The sequence below is a fragment of the Amblyraja radiata genome, chromosome 25 (genome assembly GCF_010909765.2).
Source record: "Amblyraja radiata isolate CabotCenter1 chromosome 25, sAmbRad1.1.pri, whole genome shotgun sequence".
NCBI lineage: Eukaryota > Metazoa > Chordata > Chondrichthyes > Rajiformes > Rajidae > Amblyraja > Amblyraja radiata.
The window spans coordinates 32,719,470-32,740,107 of record NC_045980.1 but is presented as its reverse complement, the minus strand read 5'-3'; the positions used below and the strand labels follow the sequence as shown (position 1 = coordinate 32,740,107).

Here is a 20,638-nt window from a genome sequence, read left to right as displayed (position 1 = left end):
AGGGGCCCGGCCCGAAACGTCACCCATCCTTTTTCTCCAGGTGCTGCCTGACCCGCTGAGTTACTCCAGTACCTTGTGTCTATCTTCTGCACGATAGATACATAGAAAATAGGTGCAGGAGTAGGCCCTTCGAGCCTGCACCGCCATTCAATATGATCATGGCTGATCATCCAACTCAGTATTACAAGAGTGGGATAGGCACAAGCAAGCAATATTGAAAGATCAGCGTGACGTGGCAATTCGATAAGCAATGTGACCAAACTACTTTGTAAAGACATCAACATAGCAATCAAATATAATTTGTATATATATATTTTTCTTTTGCTCTGGGTGCTGTGGTTTCTTCCGACACTCCAAAGTGTAGCTTAATTGGCTTTAGTAAAATTGTAAATTGTCCCGAGTGTGTTGGATGGTGTTAGTTAGTTAGTGTGTGGGGGTCGCTGGTCGCTGGGCTGTTTCTGCGCTGTATCTCGAAAGTCTAAACTATTGTTTATTTTTCCAGTTTGTCACCAGCTGCTCCCGACCGCCCCTCCTGGGCTTTGCTTACCTTAAACCCCCCTTCTCCATTCGCTGTGTGGAGGTTTCAGACGATCAGGTGGGTTGAATTGTCACTCTTTCCCCCCCACCATCACACCAAATATATTCCCGCAATATCTCCCCCCGCTGATGCTTATCCCTTCCACTGTCTGGACCCACAAGAAGCTTCAGGCCCTTCTGTACCTAAACTGAATGGCCATGTATCGTGAGTTCAAACAGATAATATCGTCGGGCTTCTTAAAAAAAATGCCGGCAGCACGGTGGCGCAGCTGGTATAGCCGCTGCTTCACAGCGCCAGAGACCCGTGTTCAACCAGACCTCGGGTGCTGTCTGTGTGGAGTTTGCACGTTCTCACTGTAACCCCGAGGGCTTCCTCACTGTACCTCCATTTTTCCTACATCTCAAAGACGTGTGGGATTGTCGGTTAATTGCACATTACCCTCAGCGTGTAGGGAGTGGATGGAAACATAGTACGGTCTAGAACTAGTATGACTGGGTGTGAGATGGTCGCCATTGACTCATTGGGCAGGAAGGCCTGTTTCTATGCTGCATCTTTTAATTAGTCGCACACATCCTAAATGCTGCAGATCAATGCAGTTAGTAACGTGGGCCCTGAATTATGTTTCCCTTCCCTGTTTCAATCCTCTCCGCCACGATCAATTAATCCGACAGGAGCAAGGATGAGTGTGTAAGAAGGAACTGCAGATGCTACACTGCACCAAAGATAGACACAAAATAGTGGAGTAAAATCTCTGGAGAAAACGAATAGGTGATTTTACGGGTCGAGACCCTTCATCAGATAAATCAGCATGGTATTGATGAAGGGCCTCGACCCGATACGTCACCTATTCCTTTGGTCCAGAAATGCTGGCCTGACCTGCTGGGTTACTCCAGCATTTTGTGTCTATCTTAGGAGCAAGGATGAAATTTGGAACACGGCACTGAGAAAGTTTACGTATAGAATGCATTTACAAGCATTCTACATTCTGATAGTTAATTTGAATTTACAAACATGTTCTTCCTTTGAGCTGTGTTCAGTTTAGAGATACGGCATGGAAACACACTCAGAGCAAAGAGAAACACACAGAGGCCAATTAACCTACAGATCCACATGTCTTTGAGATGTGGGAGGAAACCGGAGCACCCGGAGAAAACGAGCAGTGCGGTGGAGTTGCTACTTAACAGTTTGCAGCGCAGAGATCTGGGTTCGATCCCGACTACGTCTGTATCGAGCTTATACGTTCTCCCTGTGGCTGCGTGGGTTTGCTTTGAGATCTTCGGTTTCCGCCCACACTCCAAAGACGTACAGGGTTGTAGGTTAATTGGCTTGGCATAAGTGTAAATTGTCCCTAGTGCGTGTAGGATAGCGTTAATGTGCGGGGATCGCTGGGCCTGTTTCCACGCTGTATCTCTAACCTAAACCAATCCCCACACGGTCACGGGGAGAATGGGCAATCTCCTCACCGACGGTACCTGGGTCTCTGGCGCCGCGCTGTGCTTGAGATTAAGACCGTGTTTGCGTGTGTGTTTCAGGACACGGGGGATACGCTGGGTAGCGTACTGCGCGGTTTCTTCACCATCCGCAAGAAGGAGCCGGGCGGCCGGCTGCCGACCTCCTCAACCTGCTTCAACCTCCTGAAGCTTCCTAACTACAGCAAGAAGAGCATCTTGAGAGAGAAACTCCGCTATGCAATCAGTATGAACACCGGATTTGAACTCTCCTAACCCTGGTTGAAAAAGGACACGGTGGCTCGTACACCTTTTATATACAGTACTGGACCCTCCTGAACTTTGAGCAAGCACTCTTCACTGTACATCTCACTCCATTGACAACAGAATTCTGGCTGTCTGGAATCCAGTTTTATTCATCCCAGTGACTGAGACAAATTTAAAATGGAGCACAAAGATGCATCCAAGATGAGACTACTCGGTATCCTTACAGAAACGTTTCACAATATCAAACGTGGTTTAAAACAAAATGACTTCAGCTCTTCTTGAAGGCTGTAACGGTGCTCATCTGAAACCTGAGAATGGTGCAGGATTATTTGTGTGATTTAGAAAGTTTAGCAAAATTAATTCCATCTTTTATTTTTTGTTAGCATTGAGGAAACAATCACTGCACTCAACCTGAATTAACGGGCTTATGTGGACACAAGGAACTGCAGATGCTGGTTTACAAAAATAAAAAGTGCTGCAGTAGCTCGGCAGATCAGGCAGCATCTCCAGAGAACATGGAGGTGTGACGTTTCGGGTTGAGACCCTGAAGGATCACGACCTGAAACATCACCTCTCCATGTTCTTCAGAGATGCTTAGTTACTCTAGTACTTTGTGTCTTTTTTTTAAGCAGGCTTATCATTGGTTGCATTTATAAAATGAACGATGAATCAACGCACAAATTTAATGAACAAAAACCTCTGTTCCTGCAAGGCCACCTTGCTGATAGGAAGCTGCTGTGTATGCCAAAAGTCATTGAAAAGACTACACTGCAAATTTTAACACCGACTCCTATTTTAGCAATGGGTTCCAGCAAAAACACCATCCTATCAACTTTATTTCCCCTTCATTTTACCAAGTGAAACCCGGAAAATTGTGGAATTCTACAACCTCGTGATGTAGTAGCCATTACATCATGTATTTTAGAATGGATCTGGTTTAACTCCAGATTCATCTCAAACAGACCGCATCCATTTAAAAAAAAAGTTTTAGTAATTAGTCTATTCATTGTAAAAATAACCTTTTTAAATGGGCTTTGCAGATAACGACAACTGCAGGGTCCAGCTTATTTCGGGCAATACGATCTCTGTGTAATATTAATTATTTTGAATAGCAAGGTAGAAAAGGTTACTATATAATACTCAAGTAATTTATGACTAGCCAATGTGAATTTCTCAGGCATTAATGTATATTTTAAGCTGGTTTATCCATTAATAAAGTTCCCCACTTATTTTTAATTCAGAGTGTTTGAGACTTTGTACATTGCACTGGGTTTTATCCAGTCTATAAATGAAGATCGAACTTGCGGTGACGCAGCAGGAGACTTGCTGCCTTACAGCACCAGAGACCCGGGTTCAATCTTGGCTACGGATGCTTGTCTGTATGGCGTTTGTATGTTCTCCCCATCAGTCTGAAGAAAGGTCTCGACCCGAAATGTCACCGATTCCTTCTCTCCAGAGATGCTGCCTGTCCCGCTGAGTTACTCCAGCAATTTGTGTCTACCTTCGATTTAAACCAGCATCTGCTGTTCTTTCCTACACACCTGCGTGGGAGATCTTCGGTTTCCAATGCAGCAACCGTGCCGCCTGAGATATTGTGAATGTCCCTGAAAATGATCCAAATGAAACATCCCATGACTGACTGTGTTGCAGGCAAGGTCACTGAAGAAATCAACCATTATAGTCGAACCAAGGTAGGATTTAAACAGTGAATGGGGGTGGAGGAAGTGTGTAGAACAGAAGGAGACAGTTATTTGGAACAGATTCACTGCTTTCAAAGTATCATTTATTTCCAACCAGTCATTTTTTACAGCATATTTATTTACAACTCAGACTTTTAATTCAATACAAGTCACAAAATGAAAGCCTCACAGGGAGATCACAGTCATGAACTGACATTAAAAGATTTTACTAGCCGGCAAATGAACACTTGATTGCAATTTAATGGGCTGAAGGAAATAACCTGAATGATCTGCAAAAATAAAAAATCTGTGCATCCAAAAGTGACGGATTTCTCAGAATTAATCTCCACTTGGTCTCGTTCTTTCATCCTCACCACAGAGCCCGCTCTCAGTTGATGCATTTCATGTATTTTTCCCCCCCATTTCCAAGCAAATTGTGCTAATTTACAGAACTAAGGCATTCGTACTTAAAAAACCATCTACAATTGTTAATGCAATACGTCAAGTTATTAATACAAAAGGTGCTCCAGTACTGCGTCACCCCAGAGATCTGTCACAATAACCTGGATAGATATGGGTTATATACTCCTGCATAGCCGTAGGTTCAGAATAGCAGGTCTTTGTATGTAAGATAGGGAAATGGAGTCCATATTATATTCTCAAAAGGAAGATCTGCCAAGATTGTTGATAGGACGCTGTCTCTGCTAGGAGTTCGGATCAGAGTTCTACCGCGACGTACTGTACAAGAGTCAATACAATTAATTTGGAATAGTACTAAAGTACTGAATTGAGTGCCTCGGGCCACAAATAAAACTGGTGAAGGAACATGAAAATTGTCTCTCGTTGCAGTAAAAAGTGTTCTGAATGTTGGAGTACCAGAAATTCAACACTCTGTCCCGATGATTCAAGGCCCAACTTCAAATGTGGAGCGCTCATATCAAAAAGAGTAGGAAAGTTCTCTAATGTACTGAGAAACCCTTCACTTGAGCACAAAGATTATTTCCTATACCTCCTTCTTGCTCTGAGAAAAGGTTATTTCCTTTACCACCTCCCCCCCCACCATTTTGGTCTACGACTTTTACGGTTCAGACCCCATGCCTACCACAGCTTTAAATCATTATTTATTTATTTTTGAATGATTAATTTTCTAGTATAGAAATGAGGGACAAACAACTGCTTGAATGCAAGCTGGTTTACTATAAACCCAGTGAAAACAAATTCAACCTCAAAGATACATTTTTATAAATACCGATGATTGGCTTTGCCCAGCTTTCCATTAAGTGCGTCTTTCCATCCTAAACCCCAGGATTAAACCTTGGTCATGAAGTGCTTCCCAATAAAGGCACAATGGGCAGCACCTCACCTTTGCCATCAGCCATATCAAATACAAGCATGTACAAACAAAAACATTCCCCCCACACAAACATGGAAGCACAATCACACAGCCCAATCTCCAAGAATCAGAAATTCAAAGTGATTCAGTTTAAAAATCTCAAATGCCTTTGTTGATTGTGCAAGGAAAAATTGCACTTACAGTTTAATAGGCTGTGTTTAGATCAGCAGATACGGGGCCAAGCCCCATCTCCTCTCATGAAGGAGAGTCAGCAGCTCTCTGCTAATCGTAATTTCTCCTCTTGTAGACGTGCTCCTTCATCCCTTCCTTCATGGCAGCGTATCGCGCCAACGTGAACAGGTAGTCGCTTAGCCTGGGACGAAACAGGTCAATGGCGAGGAAGGTGATTATTGACGCAGAATAGAGTGCAGTCCAGCACAGGAGCAGGCCCTTCGGCCCACAAAGTCCGTGCCAAACACAATGTCAAACTCATCCCATCTGCCTGCACTTGATCCACACCACTGCATATATCCATGCGGCTAGCTGCATGCCCATGAATATATGGATAGGCAGGGAATCACATGGATATGTGGCAAAATATTCTTGATTACCATTGTCCAGTTCAGCAATACTTTTACAAAGAATCTGGGTAGTTAAACAGTGCTTTGACAATAATAAGGAATAGTTCTGTTCCCATCACTTATGAACTTATCATCCCTTAACTGCATCACAGCAATTAGAAACATAGACAATAGGTGCAGGAGTAGGCCATTCGGCCCTTCGAGCCTGCACCGCCATTCAATATGATCATGGCTGATCATCCAACTCAGTATCCCGTACCTGCCTTCTCTCCATTCCCCCTGATCCCTTTAGCCACAAGGGCCACATCTAACTCCCTCTTAAATATAGCCAATGAACTGGCCTCAACTACCTTCTGTGGCAAAGAGTTCCACAGATTCACCACTCTCTGTGTGAAAAATGTTTTTCTCATCTCGGTCCTAAAGGATTTCCCCCTTATCCTTAAACTGTGACCCTTTGTCATGGACTTCCCCAACATCGGGAACAATCTTCCTGCATCTAGCCTGTCCAACCCCAATTGTGGTATGGACAAGAAAATATTGTTTTCTTCTAAAGCATGCGAATGGTATCTACGTAGTTTTGCAAAGATATTCCAGTTGACTGGAAATAGAAATTAGGCAGGAAAAGCAGATAATTATGTAGGCTCCTATAACGTGTGAACTTACAATAGACAGTAACAGTTGATAGGACAACATGAGTTTACCTGTTGAGGTATCTTGCAGCATTGCGATCAGCTTCGCCGGACTGTACGATGGAGATCATGCTAATGGAGAAAAGAGACGATGCAGATTTGTAGAAATGCCAAAAATATCATTTTAATTCACGGATACTTGAATCACAGTACTTATCTACTGGTCTGAAGAGAGAAGAGGATCCTGGCTTTGTGCTGAGGTGCTAACTGCACCTCATGAAGCAGCACAGGCGGGTTCATAAGTTATAGGAGCAGAATTAGGCTATTTGGCCCATCGAGTCTTCTCCGCCATTCAATCATGGCTGATCTATCTTTTCTCACCCCCCATTCTCCTGCCTTCTCCCCACTAACGCCCATACTAATCAATCTCGGCCTTAAAAATATCGATTAACTTTAGAAACATAGAAACATAGAAATTAGGTGCAGGAGTAGGCCATTCGGCCCTTCGAGCCTGCACCGCCATTCAATATGATCATGGCTGATCATCCAACTCAGTATCCCGTACCTGCCTTCTCTCCATACCCTCTGATCCCCTTAGCCACAAGGGCCACATCTAACTCCCTCTTAAATATAGCCAATGAACTGGCCTCGACTACCCTCTGTGGCAGAGAGTTCCAGAGATTCACCACTCTCTGTGTGAAAAAAGTTCTTCTCATCTTGGTTTTAAAGGATTTCCCCCTTATCCTTAAGCTGTGACCCCTTGTCCTGGACTTCCCCAACATCGGGAGCAATCTTCCTGCATGTAGCCTGTCCAGCCCCTTAAGAATTTTGTAAGTTTCTATAAGATCCCCTCTCAATCTCCTAAATTCTAGAGAGTATAAACCAAGTCTATCCAGTCTTTCTTCATAAGACAGTCCTGACATCCCAGGAATCAGTCTGGTGAACCTTCTCTGCACTCCCTCTATGGCAATAATGTCCTTCCTCAGATTTGGAGACCAAAACTGTACGCAATACTCCAGGTGTGGTCTCACCAAGACCCTGTACAACTGCAGTAGAACCTCCCTGCTCCTATACTCAAATCCTTTTGCTATGAAAGCTAACATACCATTCGCTTTCTTCACTGCCTGCTGCATCTGCATGCCTACTTTCAATGACTGGTGTACCATGACACCCAGGTCTCGCTGCATCTCCCCTTTTCCTAGTCGGCCACCATTTAGATAATAGTCTGCTTTCCTGTTTTTGCCACCAAAATGGATAACCTCACATTTATCCACATTATACTGCATCTGCCAAACATTTGCCCACTCACCCAGCCTATCCAAGGCACCTTGCAGTCTCCTAGCATCCTCCTCACAGCTAACACTGCCCCCCAGCTTAGTGTCATCCGCAAACTTGGAGATATTGCCTTCAATTCCCACATCCAGATCATTAATATATATTGTAAATAGCTGGGGTCCCAGCACTGAGCCTTGCGGCTTGGCCTCCACAGTCGTCTGTTGCAATGAATTCCACAGATTCATCCATAAAAATATCCATTGCGAGATCACGGGTAAGAAGGTTGGAAGAACAGAGAGAAATTGAGCCAGTTGGGGCCAGTTATGTCTTTGTGGTTTTGATTTCTTTCCTTCTCCACTTGTATCAGTGCACAGTTGTCTCAGGGGAAAAATTAGCATCCACTAAAATCCAGTGTATTTTTTGCCTGGTACTTTGCAAGGAACCGTTGCGTGTAATATTCTGCTGCTTTGGTTTATGCGCCAATATTGATGTCACAGCCGCACCAAATTATACCTCAGTGGCCCCAACATTATATTGCTGGCTCGGAAAGTATACTCTTTAAAAATGTTGTTGCCAAAAAAAGATTTGTATCGGAGTACAATTTTTGTAGCTCATCTCCCAATTATTCCAAGGCAATTCTTCATCTGCAGGTCAAGAGCAATATTCCTTCCCTTATAAGTGGGGCAGCAAGGTGGCACAGCGGTAGAGTTACTGCCTTGCAGCGCCGGAGACCCGGGTTCGATCTTGACTACGGGTGCTGTCTGTACAGAGTCTGAACGTTCTCCCAGTGACGGCGTGGATTTTCTCCAAGATCTTCGGTTTCCTCCCACACTCCAGTCGTACAGGTTTGTAGGTTAATTGGCTTGATATAAATGTAAATTGTCCCTAGTGTGTGTAGGATAGTGCTAGTGGTCCGGATCGCTGTTTGGTGCGGACTCGGTGGGCTGAAGGGCCTGTTTCCGCGCTGTATCTCTCAACTAAACTATACCCAGACAGGTGGCGTCTGATAACTGAGCTATCAGGTTATCTCCCAGCCCCAATAAAAATAATGGCCCGACTGGTCATTTTTAAGCGTGATGAGATCCAGAAGAATTGAGCCTGGGGATGTCCGCTGTCACACAGGTTTGGGACGAGCAAAATTAAGTGGCAACTAAGCAAAGGCTTATTTTCACTCTGAATCTCATTTTCACTTTAGCTGATGATTTCTTTGATGTGCCCGAAACAAGGCTATATGGGTGGATACAAGACTGCCCATCGAACAATAGTGCAACATTTCCTTGTTACAATTCCCCCATACATTTACATTCAATATATGGGCATCTACACACAAAGCACTAACGAGTGAAACAAATAGTGAAAGGCTTGGATAGAGTGGATGTGGAGAGGATGTTTCCACCAGTGGGAGAGTCTAGGACCAGAGGTCATCACCTCAGAATTAAAGGACGTTCCTTTAGGAAGGTAGACAAAAATGCTGGAGAAACTCAGCGGGTGAGGCAGCATCTATGGAGCGAAGGAAATAGGCAACGTTTCGGGTCGAGACCCTTCTTCAGACAGTCGGTCGAAACGTTGCCTATTTCCTTCGCTCCATAGATGCTGCCTCACCCACTGAGTTTCTCCAGCATTTTTGTCTACCTCCAATTTTCCAGCATCTGCAGTTCCCTCTTAAACATTCCTTTAGGAAGGTGATGAGGAGGAATTTATTTTGTCTGGGGATGGTGAATCTGTGGAAGGCTGTGGAGGCCACTGCCTTGAAAATAGATATTTTTAAGGCCGTGATAGACAGATTATTGATTAGTATAGGTGTCCATGGTTATGGGGAGAAGGCAGGAGAATGGGGTTAGGAGGGACAGATAGCTCCAACATGATTGAATGGCAAAGTAGACATGATGGGCTGAATGGCCAAATTCTGCTCCTATCACTTAAACACAAAAGTCACATAGTTGGAGAGGGAGAATGAGATTCTACTCGTTAACATACCTCCTCTCGGCCCTGCGACAAATCGATCGGGCCAGGTGCAGGGTCGCGCTGCATTTTCCTCCCGACTGTGAAAGTAAAGCATTTAACAAGAATGACAAAGCCATCTCAACGGTGAAGGCAGTGCGTGCTGAAACATAAACTGCGGTGGTGCAGTGGCACGGTGGTGCAGAGTTGCTGCCTCACAGTGCCTGCGACCAATTACCACTACACGTGCTGTCTGTACAGAGTTTGTACGTTAACCCTGTGACCGCGTGGGTTTCCTCCGGGTGTTCAAGTTCAAGTGAGTTTATTGTCATGTGTCCCTGATAGGACAATGAAATTCTTGCTTTGCTTCAGCACAACAGAAGTAGGCATTGACTACAAAACACATGAATAAATAAAGTGATAAAGTGCAAATAACAGATAATGGGTTATTAATGTTCAGAGTTTTGTCCGAGCCAGGTTTAATAGCCTGATGGCTGTGGGGAAGTAGCTATTCCTGAACCTGGTCGTTGCAGTCTTCAGGCTCCTGTACCTTCTACCTGAAGGTAGAAGGGAGATGCTCCAGTTTCCCCCCACATTCCAAAGACGTGTGGGTTTGTTGGTTAACTGGTCTCTGTAAATTGGCCCTAGTGTGCACGATAGAACTCACATATGGGTGATGGCTGGTCAGCACGGACTAAGTGGGCCAAAGGGCCTGTTTCCATGCTGTATCTCCAAACGAAACTAGATTTCAGCTCAACATAATGAAGTGACTCTCGTGATGTACATACCGGTAAGATGAAGTTCGTCAGAGGTGGGAGCTGCTCTGTATAGCGATCAATCCACTGTTCCAGCTCGATTACTGGCTTTCCACTAAATGCTGTCCTCTCTAATAAATACAAAAGGACACACAACATTTTCAACGCACCAACTGATCAAATATTCTGCAAGCTAACTTCACTCCTGGTTAGTTCAATACGATGGCTTATAAAGGACCATAAATACTTGAAGCAGAAAATGCTGCAAACACTCAGATCAGGCTGTTTCTGCAGAAAGGGAAACAAAATTAACATTAAGGCCCTTTACCAGAGGGTGGACCGTTAACTGTCTCTTCTGCAGAAGCTGCCTAACCTACTGAGTACTCAGCATTTGCATATCTAACACCCATAATTACTCAGGGTGGCACAGTAGCAGAGCTGCTGCCCTACAGTGCCAGAGACCCGGGTTCAATTCTGGGTTCTAACAGTATTGGGTTTGTATGTGTTTAAGAAGGAACTGCAGATGCTGGAAAATCGAAAGTACACAAAAATGCTGGAGAAACTCAGCGGGTGCAGCAGCATCCATGGAGCGAAGGAAATAGGCAACGTTTCGGGCCAAAACCCTTCTTCAGAAGGGTTGTACGTTCCCCCTGTGACTGCGTGGTTTTCTACGGGTGTCCACTCGCATTCCAAAAACGTGCAAGTTTGTAGGTTAATTGGTTTCTATAAATTGTCCCTACTGCATTGGATGCAAAACTGGGATAACATAGCTGTGGACGGGTGATCAGTGGTCAGCGCGGACTAGGTGGGCTGAAGGGCCTGTTACTATGCTGTATATCTAAAGTGAAAACTTATCATTTGTTTGATTTTCACTAAATACAACCCCCCTTACAAAGAGTGCACCAAGTAGTGTTTTGAGGCACCAATACTTGATAGTGCGATCAATTCTGCTTCTGTTGTATTCTATGTTAAAAACTACGTCTGTGTAATGGAGCGGTACTGAGCTGAGGCGAGTTTCACTAACTCCAGCACCATCTTGTGGCAAGCATGGCTCAATACTGATGGGACTACATCAACAGAACTAACCCACATTTCAGTTATTTAGTAAGTCAGTGCCATAAAATACGACAGGTGGAGCGAGTGAACAGGCACTATTCTAAAATATTCACCATGACTCCATTCAAGACAGTTCCTGCAAGAGTTATGGAGGAGTTTAGGGTGGCATGGCAGTAGAGTTGCTGCCTTACAGCGCCACTGGCCAGAGTTCAATCCTGACTATGGGTGCTTGCCTGTATGGAGTTTGTATGTTCTCCCTGTGACATTGTTAATTGCCCTAGTGTGCAGCATAGTGCTAGTGTACAAGATGATCGCTAGTCGGTGCAGACTCGGTGGCCGTAAGGCTTGTTTCCGCACTGTATCTCTAAAGTAAAGAAAGATGCTTGATCACTGGTGTACGTGGAAAAGGATAGGAACAATAAGGAATCTGAACAAACTAGGGAAATAAAATGTACACAATCATCTTTAATGGATTTCCTTGAAAAATAACTTACTGAGATGGCTCTCTCGCGCAGAGGAAATGGGAGTAGCCACATTGGACCCAACATCCTGCAACACACACTGGATCTACAGGGAAAAAAAGTATTTAACATGGTACATGGACAAATGCATCAAATAGGAGCAATGAATTGCACATCACGATCATCGCATAATGGATCTGGCAGTGAACACAGAGTTTAAAGCAGGGGTGTCAAACTCATTTTATGTCGGATTGGGCAAAATAGAACTTTATGTGGCCCGGATCAGTTGTGCACGTGCGCATGCCAGTCAGCCAGCCTGAGGCCAAGGGGAGCTCAGCGCCGCCATCTTGTCTGTTTGACAGCGGTTGCCGGGGACAACCGTCCCCATTGCAACCATGGGCCAATCACGGAGCGCTCCGCCACCATCTTGCATCTTTGACAGCTGTTGCCCGGGGCAACAGTCCCCTTGGCAACCGCCGGCCAATCATGGAGCGGTGGATGAGCGTCCCTGCCGGCGCAGCAGGCGACACGGACAGAGAGAGAGAGAGAGAGTGGCTACCGTACAGATACATAATAAACGGTCGTGAATATACACTTTTGTCCCCAAAATAATCCCGCGGGCCAGATTGGACCCCTTCGCGGGCCCCACTGAGTTTAAAGGGACAGGAAATAGAAGCTGGTCAATTTCAGCTTGTAGGTTTCAGTGTTTTACGGCCAAGTGAAACACACAAGCTACAGCACCAGAGACCCGGGTTCCATCCTGACAACAGGTGCTGCCTATATGGCATTTCTACGTTCATCCCTGTGACCTGCCTGTGTTTTCCCCGGGTGCTCCCGTTTCCTCCCACATTCAAAAGACGTACAGGTTTGTAGGTTAATTGGCTTCGGTAAAATTGTAAGTTGTCCCCAGTGTTTGTGTGGGACAGTGCTTGTGTGTGGAGATCACTGGTCGATGAGGACTCGGTGGGTTGAAGTTCCAGGCTGTATGTCTAAACAAAAAGACTAAAACCCTGCTCGTGTTCCTGAAGATAGACACAAAATGTAACTCAGCGGGTCAGGCAGCAACTCTGGAGAAAATTAGGTGAGGTTTTGGGTCGGATCCCCTATGTTTCTGACCCCTCCCATGGCTCACATCTACACTCACCCACCCCACATTAGGGACGACAGATGGCACAATGGGCTAAGTGTTCGGCTGGCGACCGGAAGGTAGCCGGTTCGAATCCCGCTTGGTGTGTATACAGGAGGAGGAGCCATCTTGGTGAACGGCTGCTAGCCAGCAGCCGTCCGTTTTAATTCGTTTTTTTTATAGATTTTAGTGAGTCCTGTTTTTCGTTTGTAGGGGATATGGACCTTTTAATGTGGGGGGTAGGTCTCAACTTTATTTCTAGGTCCCTACCTGGTCGGTGAGGCAGCTTTTTCTCCGGGCTGCCCGCTGACCCGTCCTCGTGGCCTACCAGCGGGCTTGGAGCGCCGTTTCCTGGCGGGCACCGCCCAGCAGCTTGGCCTCGGTGGCGGCACAGTGTTGGAGCGCTATCGCGGAGCGGAGTGGAGCGGGCGATGCCTTGCCTGGGTCGCCGCGCTGGAGCGACGCGCTGGAGCTCTGGTGAACCGGACCGGCGAGAGCAACATCCCCGGGCTGCGGGTCTGCGGAGCGGAGCGGGCGGTGCCGGCTTTAACATCGGGAGCCTAGGAGCTCCAAACCGGCGCGGCCTTGTCGGCTCCGGAAGCCGCGGTCTCAAGCTAGGAAGCGGCCGTTCCAGGTAGCCCAGCCGCCGAGAGGACTCTCCCGACGCCGGGGCAAGACCACCCGGTGAGAACGGCCAGGAACATCGGGCCTCCGTAGAGGCAACTGCGGTGGCCTCAATAGGCCTGACTTTGGGGTGAACTGGGGATGGGGACTGGACATTGTGCCTTCCTCCACAGTGCTATCCATTGTGGGGGGATGATTTTTTAGTCTAATGTAATCCTGTAAGTTTGTGTCCAAGATGGCTGCCGTGAAGAGAGAGTGGACGCTGGCACGATTTGGTTGCCGCTGCTCCCTCTTCACACTGTGTTTTTGATTTTCTGTTTTTGGAATGAATTCTGTTTTTAATTTGTGTCTCTGTGATGTCTTTATTACTTATTTTATTCTGATTATATGTTTTTATTTCTATTAACCTATGTAAGGTGTCCTTGAGATGTGTGAAAGGCGCCCATTAAATAAAATTTATTATTATTATTATTATACTGTCGTTGTGTCCTTGGGCAAGACACTTCACCCACCTTTGCCTGTGTGTGAATGTGTGTGAGTGATTGGTGGTGGTCGGAGGGGCCGTAGGCGCAGATTAGCAGCCACGCTTCCGTCAGTCTGCCCCAGGGCAGCTGTGGCTGCAGAAGTAGCTTACCACCACCGAGTGTGACTGAGGAGTGAATGAATAATGCGATGTAAAGCGCCTTGAGTATTTTAGAAAGGCGCTATATAAATCCCATCCATTATTATTATTATTATTATCCAACACAAACAAGAAAGGAACATTCAACCCTTTGTGTCTGGCCTGTTATTCGATTAGATCATTTTGGTATGAAACTTAACCCCCCACACACACAACTTCATTCCCGGGTATCCTAATCTAGCCAAAATTCTCATAATAAAAAAAATGAACTAAGGGTACTAATAAGGGGCAGGCCATTTATGACTGAGATGAGGAAAAAGTTTTTCACCCAGAGTGTTGTGAATCTGTGGAATACTCTGCCACAGAAGGCAGTGGAGGCCAATTCACTGGATGTTTTCACGAGGGAGTTAGATTTAGCTCTTAGGGCTAAAGGAATCAAGCGATATGGGGAAAAACCAGGAACGGAGTACTGATTTTAGATGATCAGCCATGATCATATTGAATGGTGCTGGCTTGAAGGGCCGAATGGCCCGCTCCAGCACCTCTTGTGAACCAGCTCCAATTTTAAGGTAATCTAAACGTCACCCATTCCTCCTCTCCAAAGATGTTGCCTGACCCACTGAGCTACTCCAGCATTTTGTGTCTATCTTCAATCCTTTTAACCTGCGTTCCGGAAAACACAAGGCTGGTTTTGCAGAGTTATAGAATCGTACAGCAAGGAAACAGGGTCTTCGGCCAAACTTGCCCACACCAACCAACATGCTCCATCTACTCTAGTTCCACCTGCCTGCATTCACCCCATATACCTCTAAACCTATCCTATCCATGTTCTTGCCGAAATGTTTGTCAAATCTAACTCTTGAAAATTCTGATAACACCATGTTTAACTCTTGATGAAACGAAATATAACCTTTCTGTGGATCGACACAAAAAGCTGGAGTAACTCAGCAGGTCAGACAGCATCTCTGGAGAAATGGAATAGGTGGTGTTTCGGGTCAAGACTTTTCTTCAGACATGTGTGGTTTTGTACAATTGCACACGTAGGGGACTAGATAAGAGGTCCAAAAGCCATGTGCACTCGTGATAAAAAGCCCCCCACCCCCGCCTTCATTTAATTCATTGTACCTCATGCAGCTCGTCCACAAACTCATGACCTTTTTCCAAGCAGAACTCCATTGCCAGCCTGAAAGAAAGCAGGTGATAAACACTCCACTGCAAATATGAACAGCTAAGTTTAACATTCATTCTATTTTTTTTTAAATTTCTAAGCCCTCCCCCATCTTCCCAGGAATGGAAGCTATATATTAGAACATCTTTACAGTTTCCAAGCAGACTGCACAGTATTGTGAGCTGTGCACCAATACCAGGTGTTAAATTTAGTTAAAAAAAAGTTTTATGTGAGGCAGAAAAATGTGGTGCCAATAAAAAAGGAGAAACACTGAAAAGTTTGGGATTAGCAAAATTAAAAGTATTTGGAGTCATTATCCTATTTGCTAACTCCGTTTTTGATATTCACATTGACTTGAACAAACAGTATATTCTCTTCACTTCTGCAAAATCTCAACTAATAGCAGAGACTAAAAAAGGTCCCAGTAATGAAGGGTTCACCAGTACAATGCACACCACGATTGGTATATTGCAGAACACAGAGAAAGTGGCAGAAGACGACAGTTCCAGGGTGATTCAGAATAGTCGGCTTTTCCCACCTGGTATATTTTTTTTTCCACCCCTCATAACTTTGCCATATTTTCATGTTATAGGAGCAAAATTAGGCCATTTGGACCATCAAGTCTACGACACCATTCAATCATGGACGATCCATCTTTTCCTCGCCCCCGTTCTCCCGCCTTCTCCCCATAACCCCCGACACCCATATTTTTATTTCCTCTCAGAGATAGTTACTACTTATGTTCCCTTCCATGGTGCTGCGTTGAGCCTAGCCCTTACTTAACAGACTAGTGTTTAAGCACTATTAAATAATTCAATGAAGGCATGACCAGCACTTGCTTTTTCAAATACCCTCATAATTGGCAATTTTCACACATGTAGGGGTGGAAGTCCAATGCTATCCTCTCCACCGTCCTCCCATTGCTTATGAGCACTTGAGACAATGCTCCACATGCTGCCAATCTAGTGATTGAACTTCCTACTCCAGCAACTTCAATGTTTAGTTTACTGACACCTGTACCGAGGTACAGTTAAAAGGTTTTTGTTGCGTGCTAACCAGCGTTTGTTGCGTGCTGAACCTCAATGTCCTTTACTGGAGATAGAAAACCAAACAAGGTCCAAAATGTTACTTACCCGATTGCAGACGTCAATTCATCCGTACTGCCCAACGCGTCAAACACATTATCATCCTTTTGCCTGCGTTCTCCAGTGAATGTGCTGGAATACCCTTTTAAGGGTGGGATTATTAAAATTAATAGTATATTTTCATGCTGGATATTACTATACTGTACATAGAAATTATGACATATCCAAGCAATAAGCAACATTATGTTAAACTGGGTGCAGACTGGATGGGCCGAAGAGCCTGTTTCCATGCTGGATCTCGAAACTAAATGAGACTAAGTGTGAAGCTAGAGGATTGACGAGGTGTGAATTGTTTAAGAATGTAGGTAGAAGGCAAGGGGAGAGACAGGAGCATGGTCAGCCTGAGCTGAAAGGACGGGAAGGGAAATTTAGGGACAAATGCTGCTCAAGTGCAAAAGGTTAATTCAATACAATCTTCATTATTAATGAACGTTCTTGTCTACTGCCTGCATTTTCCCTCGTGATGGTAGACACAAAATGCTGGAGTAACTCAGCGGGACAGGCAGCATCTCTGGGGAGAAGGAATGCGTGACGTTTCGGGTCGAGGCCCTTCTTCAGACTGATTCCCTCATGATGCTGGATGAGCAAATTTAAAGGATTCTCTAATAAGCAAAGAAATTCCTTCCTCACAACAATCAAGCAAACAAATTTGTCACAGGTACAAACCTTTGTCTCCTGTTTTGGTGTAAATCTTTGGAGCTTTGGGCTTCACTGCATTGGTGTTAGAACTGCAATGCAAGCAAAAGAAAAAATAGTGTAGCGATTCATTCCGATGACAGCTCCAAGACAACAACATTCTGCAGAGTCCAAAAGCTTAAATGAAAGCGTTTCAATCCATGTGTTGTATCATCGTTTATCAGATCCTAGTCTACACAGCTGCTGCATAGTTGGCTAACAGCAGTAACCAGGTGCCAAATTAGACAACATATGGTATCAGAATTAAGTCAAGGGAAAAAAATGGTCTTCAATAACCAAATTGAGAAATAATGGTTCACTCCCTTCCACCTTGGTTTAGTTTAGAAATATAGCACGGAAACAGGCCCTTCGGCCCACGCCAACCAGCGATCACCCATACACCAGTTATATACTACACACTAGAGGACACTGTCCAATTCAACTCTACCTCATTATGTGTAGGAGGGAACTGCAGATACTCTCCCTCTCTCTCCATCCCTCCCCAACTCTGGTTCTACTAGTTTCACTGTCCTCCTGATTAATTTTAATGTTTGTATGACTCGTCACCTTCCCCATAGCCAACAATGAACCATTGTTGGCTATGGGGAAGAGGGACACTTGGGGTATGGAAGGATGAGGTGTGAAAACGACAGATCAAAGCAGACGATGATAAGGAAATGTAGAATGGTTCATTGTTGGCCATGGGGAAGGTGACAAAGAGGTATTGAAGCAGTAAAATTAATCAGGAGGCCATTGAAACTAGTTGGTGAACTAGGGTAGGGGAGGTGCCGGAAGATAGGAGGGTGGCAAATCTTGTGCCACTATTTAAGAAGAGCTGCAGAGAAATTGCTGGGAACTATAGGCCAGTGAGTTTAACATCTGTAGTTGGAAAGTTACTAGAGAGTATTCTGAGGGATAGGATACATCTGCATTTAGATGGACAAGGGATAGTCAACATGGTTTTGTACGTGGGAGGTCATGTCTTACAAATCTGATTTGAGTTTTTTTGAAGACGTGACCAAAAAGGTCAATGAGGGCAGAGCTGCAGATGTATATGTGAACTTCAGCAACACGTTCAACAAGGTTCCACATGGTAGGCTGCTCTGGAAGGGTAGATCACATGGGATCCAAGGAGAGATAGCTGAATGGATAGAAAATTGGCTTAATGGAAGGAAGCAGTGTGTGATGGTGGAAGGTTGCTTCTCAGACTGGAGGCCTGTGACTGGTGGTGTGCCTCAGAGTTCAGTGCTGGGCCCGTTACTGTTTGTCATCTACGTCAATGATTTGGATGAGAACATACAGGGCAAGATTAGCAAGTTTGCTGATGATACAAAAGTGCGTGGTTTTGCAGATAGTGAAGATGGTTGTGAAAAATGGCAGCAGGATCTTGATCGATTGGCCAGGTGGGCTGAGGAATGGTTGATGGAATTTAAGACAGAGAAATGTGAGGTGTTGCATTTTGGGAAGTGTAACAAGAGCAGGACCTACACAGTGAATGGTAGGCATCTGTGGAGTGTTGTCGAGCAGAGGGATCTTGGAGTGTGGGTGAACGGTTCCTTAAAGCTGGAGTCGCAGGTAGATAGGGTGGTCAAAAAGACTTTTGGCACATTGACCATCAGTCAGAGTATTGAGTAAAGAAGTTGAGTGGTCATGTTGCAGTTGTTGGTGAGGCTGCATTTAGAGTATTATGTTCAGTTCTGGGCACCATGTTTCGGGAAAGATGTTATCGAGCTGGAAAAGGATACAGAGAAGATTTACGAGGATGTTGCCAGGACTAGACGGTCTGACCTACAGGGAGAGGTTGAGCAAGCTGGGACTCTATTCATAAGGTCATAACAGAAATAGAATGAGGCCATTCAATTATGGCTGATCTATCTTTCCCTCCTAACCTCATTCTCCTGCATTCTCCCCATAACCTCTAACATCTGATTCCTTGGTGTATAAAGTCATGAGAGGAATGGATCGGGTCTACACCAACTATGGAGAACATGGATAGGTGACGTTTTGGATCGGGACCCTTCTTCAGCCTAACCCGAAACGTCACCTATCCATGTTCTCCAGAGATGCTGCCTGACCCATTGAGCTATGGGGCTGTCCCACTGTACAAGCTAATTCAAGAGCTCTCCCGAGTTTAAAAAAAAATCAAACTCGTGGTAAGCACATAGAATGTACGTTGCGGGTACGCCGGAGCTCGGGACGTCTCTTAGTGGCTCGTAACGCTAACAACAGGTACTCGGGGAACGCGGTAAGCTCGTGAAGACTTTTCAACATGTTTAAAACTGTCCACGAGAGCCCCGAGTACCTACGAGTGGCCATTACCGTAATTCTCCAAGTTCGAATCAGGGGAAACTCGGGAGAACTCGTACAGTGGGACAGGCCCTTTACTCCAGCTCTTTGCGTCCTTTTGTGTAGACCAGCACCTGCAGTTCCTTGTTTCTACATTCTGCACCACTTCATACAAAACCCCATCCACCATGCCCTTTGCTACATGAATTGAGAATGAGAGGAATACATCGGGTAGATGCACAGAGACTCTTGCCCACACTAGGGGATTCCAGGACTAGAGGACATAGGCTTATGGTGAAGGGGAAACATTTGGTATCTGAGAGGTCACTTTTTCAGACAAACTTGGGTGTATGGAACAAGCTGCCATTGGAAGTAGTTGAGGCAGGGACTATCCCAACCTTGAATTTATACAAGTGGATGGATAGGACAGGTTAGGAGGGATATGGACCTAACGTGGGTAGGTGGGACTAGTGCAGCTGGGACATTTTGTTGGCCAGTGTGGGCAAGTTGGGCCGAAGGGCCTGTTTGACTCTCTGTGGGCCACGGCCCAGCCAAAGGACAGCTCGCTCCCCACGGCCTGTGGCAAGGGCAGTCTCAGTCTCCTCCTCCCTGGGATAGAGCCGGGCCTCACCTGTCCCTGTCCCTGTCCCCGTCCATGTTGCTGTAGCCGCGCCTGGTCCATAGCAAAGCGGCGATGGGTGGGCGGCGGCGGCGGCAGAGAGGGGCAACCAGGCGTGCGCACCCCCAATACATGGCGCCAATCACCAACCGCCCGGAGCACGAGCGACGCCCCCCCCTTCCCCCTCGCGCTGATTGGCCGGCGCCCACCCGGCAATCGTCCCCCCCCATTGGCTGACTCCCCCACTCGATGGTCCGATTGGTCGGCGCCCCGCGGAGAGTCCGCGCCCATTGGTCCAGGTGAGCCGCCGTCCCCCCTCCGGCGCTGCGATTGGCTGTATAGGCTTGCGATGCTCTGATTGGCCGATGTCCGCGGTAGAGTCCGCGACCATTGGTCCAAGGGGCAACGCC

General features: G+C 45.8%; 2 protein-coding genes across 4 annotated transcripts in view; one reads left to right on the top strand and one right to left on the bottom strand.

Moving 5' to 3' along the window:
- ube3b (ubiquitin protein ligase E3B) overlaps positions 1-3,489 on the top strand; it is a 52,318-nt gene extending 48,829 nt beyond the window's left edge. Inside the window, exons 27-28 of the mRNA XM_033043783.1 lie at positions 503-595; positions 2,071-3,489. Of these exons, the coding sequence (XP_032899674.1) occupies positions 503-595; positions 2,071-2,262 (285 nt within the window). The 3' untranslated portion in view covers positions 2,263-3,489. The remainder of the gene's footprint in view (positions 1-502; positions 596-2,070) is intronic.
- A 525-nt stretch (positions 3,490-4,014) lies between these two features.
- On the bottom strand, positions 4,015-20,424 carry mmab (metabolism of cobalamin associated B). Of its 3 annotated transcripts, none has more exons than XM_033043780.1 (9): positions 20,241-20,424; positions 17,315-17,376; positions 16,637-16,730; positions 15,461-15,518; positions 11,997-12,069; positions 10,480-10,577; positions 9,728-9,792; positions 6,548-6,607; positions 4,015-5,638 (listed from the first exon to the last, which is right to left on the bottom strand). In XM_033043780.1, the coding sequence occupies exons 1-9, from the start codon at positions 20,360-20,362 to the stop codon at positions 5,548-5,550; spliced, it is 723 nt and encodes a 240-aa protein (XP_032899671.1). In that variant the 5' UTR covers positions 20,363-20,424; the 3' UTR covers positions 4,015-5,547. The 3 variants fall into 3 exon arrangements, with proteins under 3 accessions (XP_032899671.1, XP_032899672.1, XP_032899673.1); XM_033043781.1 differs by having other exon boundaries at positions 20,247-20,423; XM_033043782.1 differs by having other exon boundaries at positions 20,253-20,423.
- Positions 20,425-20,638: the final 214 nt, after the last annotated feature.